Genomic DNA, 6,644 nt, shown 5'->3' with positions numbered 1-6,644 from the left:
TTGTATCTTATAGATATACGTTCTTTGATTTACGTTCGTTGCTTCTTTGGTTTTACGTTCTTTGCTTTCCAAACACTTCCTTAAATTTTATCACTTAGAACTCAGTGGCAGCATTACAATCCTACAGTGGCCTTCAAACGCCGCTTATTCGCCTTGTGGAGAGTTTTTGTCGGCGATTTGACAGGTTCCGCTATTTTCGGCCAGTCTTTAAAAACATGGCGGATTGACAAGATGTGTTGGACAAGTGTCGTGGTCATTTGTATTTTATGCAAAGCGTTTAAATAAATAACTTTAAAAACAGTATAATACGCCTGTAAAAAGTGTGCGGAAAAAGAATTTCAATTTAATTGCGGTGAACCATTTCGCAATTAACAAAAACAAGTTGCTAAAAATCGTTCGGTTAATACAATTGTGCAAACGATCAGAATTACGAGTCTCGTGTTCAATGGCGATTCGGGTAACAAAAGATGCATATTCCTTGAAAATGCACTGAAAAATACAACAGTAGTTCCGTCAAAAATATCCATACGTACATATGTCTTTACAAATTACTATGCGATTGCTGAATAATCAATGCTTTCCAAAATAATTAAATAAATTTATAGTTAATACAGTGAGTAGCTTAATGCATTGGCTACCGAAAAAGTAAAAAATTTGTATTACCGACTTGTGTTAGTGCAGCGTTCGTGTATTTTCTGAACAAAGAGAAAATGTGTCTGGGCATAAGCGGCGACCGCAGCATCAAAACATTGTCCATAGTGCCATGTCAGCGGAATGGAGTTAAATTTAACTTTATAATCGTACTATTCTTGAATCTATTGCTGAATTCACGCAGTCAATTGCTCATCAACGTACAAAATCAAGTGGGTTGAGTATACATATGTACATAATATGAGAATCATTAGCTTAAATTGTACTACGTATTTATAATAGTATTATTATGTAAAACGGTAGCTATTATGTATAGTTTTTTAAATAACAGTTATATGTGTATATATACTGTGGCAACATAAGCCCTGTTCCAGGTACTTCACGATTTGCAGGTTTTACAGGATGTACAGGAAAAGCTGTTTTCGTCATTAATAAACCTTAGGGAAGGTGGCGACCAGGAACGACTTCATGTTAAAATCTTGCAAATCGTTAATCACCTGGAACGCAACTATAGTATATAATAAATACATATTGCTAGCTTATGGCGGAAAGTTGCTTATCAACTTTCAGTCTAATCCAACGATATGTAACATTGTATGTACACTGTCAGAACAAAGCATTGGCACAGCAAATTTTTCACAATATATGCAACAATTTTTATTCTAATATTTTTCCCCAAACTTCGTATAAAAATATGGTTCATTCTACAACAAAAATTATAAAAATATAATTCCTAAACTTTGTGCAAACTTGCGAAAATTCAGCAAATTTTCATGAAAATTTTCAACTTTTTAATCAGATTTTTCAGAATTTTTTTGAGAATGCAGATTTGTAGCCCAATAAATTCTATTATAATACAAGCTTTAAGTAGCTAGGAATTATCGTTGATTTTGGCAATTTTTCTTTCACGCAGTCTCTTCCATACAACAATTTGTTTTCGAAAATACTTCATATGGAAAAAATGCAAAAAACCTTACAACAAAAAAATTCCCAAAAATCAATGCGATTTTTTACTAACTCCAAACTGGAATTTTTTACTAGAATTTAATGTGCTGCAAAACTGCATACTCAAAAAAAATTCTAAAAAATCTGATTAAAAAGTTTAAAATTTGATGAATTTTCGCGAGTTTTGCACAAAGTTCAGGAATTATATTTTTATGTTTTTTGTTGTTGATTTGGCGGAAAAATATTAGAATACAATTTTTTGCATATACCTATTGTGAAAAACTTGATACTTCTGTCATTGGAAACCTACATTCTCGTCTGTCTTCGAATGACAGCGTTACAGGAAGATCTTATAAAGCTTCCAAAGAGAAGGTCTTCGAAGCGCTCCTCACTTTGCCGACAGCGTTATGTCTACAGTTTCAATTTGTATGTATGTTCATTTACTTCAGCAGTGTCATAACTCAAAAAAATTCAAAAAAAAAATAAATTAAAAAACCAGAAAAACGGCTTTAAAGTTTTGAATTTACATATCGTCCCCTGAAATGCAAAAAGGCGTAACGAACATCGTCACTGAAATGCAAAAAGTCATAACTTATAAAAATTCAAAATTCACTTCTTGATTGGTATGATGAATTTTATCGAATTATAACTGCCGGCATAAATGCAAAATAAGCTATTTTTGAAATCAAGATCTCTTAAAAACAAATGGATGGATTTTGAAAAATTTGATCTCATTCAATAGGAAATTTGATTCCCTTTAATTTGGTATACGTACTTTATATATGTGTTGTACAGTTCTTACAGGACACAGTTTTTACTGCAAATGAAAATTGTAAAAGAGAAGACAAAAGGAAAGCGTGCGGTATAAGTAAGTTTTTTTCTGTACATACTACATATGTACATACATACATATATGTAACTTCATGCATTTTTCCAACATCCGGAATGTGCTGAAAGTCGTACTTACCTAAAGGGCTATATGCCCAAAATCATTGCCACATATTCCTATTAAATTAAACTTTGTATATTTATTAATTCCGGCTAAATTGGACCATTTAATATCGATATTATTACATTATTTCGCATTGTTTACATATTTTCCTATGCGTTTTGGAATTTTTCCCTCGCAATTGCACCAAGATGACGTCACGCAAACATTACTTACACTCAAAATCCTCTCTCATGGGCGCAATCTTGTATTCTATCATTCTTGATAGTGCGGGTCATTTTTGTTTACAAATTCCTTGCATAACATTATGCTACTGATACTGTCAATCTTAAGTTTATTTCTTAGTTTAGTTTTTATCAAAGAAAGCGTTGAAAATTTCTGTTCTGCAGCCGAAGAGCGATGTGGTAATGAAATTATATTAAAAACAAACATGGCGAGATGCATGGAGCTGTCTTCCATTCATTCCATTTTTAATAGAATAAACTTTTTTCCAAAAAACATATCAATATCCAGATCGCTGGAAATATCAAGCTCACTTATCCTCAGTAAAATCCACTGCGTGGTTATTATATTGGGATCGTAATCTATGAGATGGGGAAACTTTAACAAAAGAGGTAAAATTGGTAATTCTTCTTTAGAAACTATCTTAGCTGGTGTTATTTATTATTTAACTTCAAGAATTTCAGAACAATTGATTCAGCTTTTCATAAATATCTCAGCTTTCGTTTTAAAATTAATATTGGTATTGTTACTGATCGCTTCTTTTTTAATAAAGTTATTAAAAATTAAGAGATAATGTGCTTTGATAGTAGCATATAAGCAGTGTTGCCATCTTTTCATTTTCAAAAAGCACCAAAAACTTGGAAAAATAGCGTTTTACCACACTAAGAGCACCGATTTTCTTTGAATCAAGGGATGCTTTTTTCATAACATAATACCGAAGTACTGCACATTAAAACTGGTATATCTCGAAAAAGAAAAATCGAATCGCATCAAACGAAAATGATGCCATAATTAGAAATGAGCAAATAATTTGATGTTTTCATTATATAACCTCTAATATCGATAAAAACCGTGTTTTTGGCACTTTGAGGTTAGGATATCTCAAAATTCTAGTGCTAGAGCAATTGTGAGGCCAGATTTGGATTCAGCACCAAGAAACAATGTGTTTTACTCAGGTGGTAAAAAAACAAAATTTGTACAAATAATCAGAAAAGAAAAAAAGAAATACTTAACTTACTTGCGTACTAGCATTTTCAACGCGAATAGAATTTTACCTGGTGGGTTTGCAACTTCAGCTTTTTATCAATCATGGTTGTATTTTAGTCCATTTAAATTTCTAGATTCTTGTAAATTCAGTGCTGCCACAGCCTTAAATATTTCCAACTATTTCATGTTTTAACTATCTCGAAGTAATTTTAGTTCAGAAAAAAAGCACTAAAAAAGGCACTAGGCACTAAATAATTGGCTGCTTTCCAAAACGTCAAAATACAAAGCATCAGTCTCTTTTATTTCTAAACCTCAGCAGCTTGGAATGCCAAATGTACGCAACCACAGTTAGATGCTAGTTTTCACCTAGGTTGCGCAAGTTAGACTTTTTCTTCTAGTGCGGTTCGGTAATAAAAGAGACTGATGCTTTGTATTTTGACGTTTTGGAATGCACCCATTTTCTTTGGCGTTTTAATTTTCGAAAAACACTAAATCTAGTGCTTAAAGCACCAAGTTGGCAACTATGCATATAAGTATGGCAAATGAGAGCTTTCAGCTTGGAACTCTTTGTTAAGAGCGTTAATTATGGGCAAAACGATAGAAATAAAAAATAGCACTTGGTTTTGCAACACATTCCTCCGGCCAGGTCTGCAGATTGCAACCGTTTACTTCGTAAAAGCAGGAAATAAAAAAAAAAGTTTCAAACTATCCCATTACCCAACTTTTCTAAACACAACGCTTTCTAATGAAAGCCATATCTCAAGCCCATGATTTTGTAGGGTTTTACCGGACAGTAGTCCTGAAATTCCTTCCGTTCACAGTGTCTCAATGCTTTTCGGCAATTTTTTACCAGCGTAGCTTGAGCAAATGTGAAGTGAGTGGCATGTGCACTTTACATGAAATACATCGGTTTCTGCACGCACTCAATAATGTTCTCATCCCAAGTCTCCAGCCATAAGATTGGCTCCATCAGTAGCCAAACCAATTAGGTTTCTTATTTGACAAATATTTATATGCAAAATGGTGTTTGAAATATATATTTTTATAGTACACTTATTCTTATTAGTATACTTATTATTATTAGTATACTTATTCAACAATCCGACCAAAATCTTTGCCTACCAACCTACCAAACGAAAAAGAAGCGACCAAATTTGGTCGGAAAATATTACTAGTGGCAACACTGGTAGCGAACAACAAAGGAACTAAAATAAAAAAATCTCAGCTGACTGCGGCAATACGGCAAAAGCAAACTTGCGCAAGTCTCCAAAATTTATAAAAGTCTACACAAATTCGCCGTGCCGATGCAACGAAAGAAAACTAAAGAAATTCGATAAAATTGCTGGTGGAAATGGCCAGACGGAAAATTTAATTTGTTAATTGTGTATTGTGCAAAGTGTAGTTTCTTTAACAGTTATTTTGCAGAAAAAATTGCATATTCTGACAGGATTTATTGAAAAAATGAACGTGAAAGGTATGTAATTTAGTTATACAAGTTAATGACCCTAAAGCATTTTTCTTTCTACCGCATTTGATAGTTTGAATGTACATACATATGTATCTATTCAATAGATTCTATTGTCTAGTTATTCATATTGGGAAAAATGTTTTGCGGCTGTGTGCTAATCAGTAACTTTTTACTCCGTGGTAAGAGGTGGAAAAATTACATTGAAAACGCCGAGCTACGGGTCCCAATTTATCTTCATTATGACGCCATGGTTTTTTTGAACGCGGCAGCGACATCATGAATTTGTATGGGTTTGACAAAAGAAGAGGAATCTGGCCACAACCTAGGAATGCTCGATATTTAAGAATGTATCGATATCACGAATCGATTGAGTTCATTGCATGTAAAATGGATATGGCGATATATCGGGCTGAACAATATCGATATTGGAAAAATCGATGTTGAAAATCTTACTTCCAACTAAATAGAATATTAGACCTGCCTATCAACTCACCTAATTGTGTTATTTCCATCTTGAATATTTACTGAGGATTAAAACGGCATGCCGGTTGTTGTTGTTGTTGTAGCGGCTACAACAACCCCGCCCAGGACGGTTGGTATCCATGAACCAACGACTACAGATCACGTAATCCGCCATCGTTGTATTTGTAATCGGTTTTCAGAAAAAAGTTTTCGTAGCGTTTTTGATGTTTTTTGGTTCTGTTTACATCGTCTTCTACCTCTTCGTAGTGATATTTTAGCGATTTTATGTGTTTTCTGCAGCGGTTTTAATTAGAAATTTTGATTTATTACAAATTTATGATATAATATGAAGTGCTTTGTGATTGGAACAAGTTTGTGCGTCTGTTTGATTTGCCAAGAGGCGTAAATTTGCGTGAAAAGTGGGTGCACATTTGTGGTCAGAACGTTGGCATTGAAAAATCGGCCGGTGCCGATTATATGCGATTGTAAAACACTCTCAATCATTAAAACCATATTTTATGAACTTTTTTTGCTAATTGTCATCAAGTTTCACTTTTTATATTTTATAATAAATACAAATCTAATCGCACTCAATAACCGCGCCTTTTTCGTTTTCTTTGTTTGTTTTCATTTTTAGGCAGATGTCAAAAACGCTCAGAAATTTACTTTTTTCATTCTTTTCCGATTGCGTGATCTTGTTAGTTGGTTCATGGTTGGTATCTCAGTCGTTGTCGTCAAGTTCCACTAACGGCAACCCTAGGAAGCGTGCAGCTTCTGTGGGGTTTGTTCACACGGACAAGGCCGTTAGGGTTGTCGGGGTTTTCCGGGCATGCGAAGACGTGTGTCAAGTTAGCACTACACTTTTCGAAATCGGAAAAGTTAACTACGGCATTAATTGTAGTGTTTTTGTTGTAAATTTGTTGTGGAAAGAAAAAATTTGTAGCTCTCGTTTTTTAAGAA

The 6,644-nt window shown here is 33.7% G+C and overlaps 1 protein-coding gene across 1 annotated transcript in view; it reads left to right on the top strand.

Moving 5' to 3' along the window:
* The first annotated feature begins 223 nt into the window (after window positions 1–223).
* LOC118740748 (out at first protein) overlaps window positions 224–6,644 on the top strand; it is a 38,652-nt gene continuing 32,231 nt past the window's right edge. Inside the window, exon 1 of the mRNA XM_036472407.1 lies at window positions 224–863. Within this exon, the coding sequence (XP_036328300.1) occupies window positions 711–863 (153 nt within the window). The 5' untranslated portion in view covers window positions 224–710. The remainder of the gene's footprint in view (window positions 864–6,644) is intronic.

The sequence above is a fragment of the Rhagoletis pomonella genome, unplaced genomic scaffold (genome assembly GCF_013731165.1).
Source record: "Rhagoletis pomonella isolate Grant_MI unplaced genomic scaffold, Rhpom_1.0 Rhpom_scaffold_00006, whole genome shotgun sequence".
Classification (NCBI taxonomy): domain Eukaryota; kingdom Metazoa; phylum Arthropoda; class Insecta; order Diptera; family Tephritidae; genus Rhagoletis; species Rhagoletis pomonella.
This window is presented reverse-complemented; position numbering and strand designations above follow the sequence as displayed.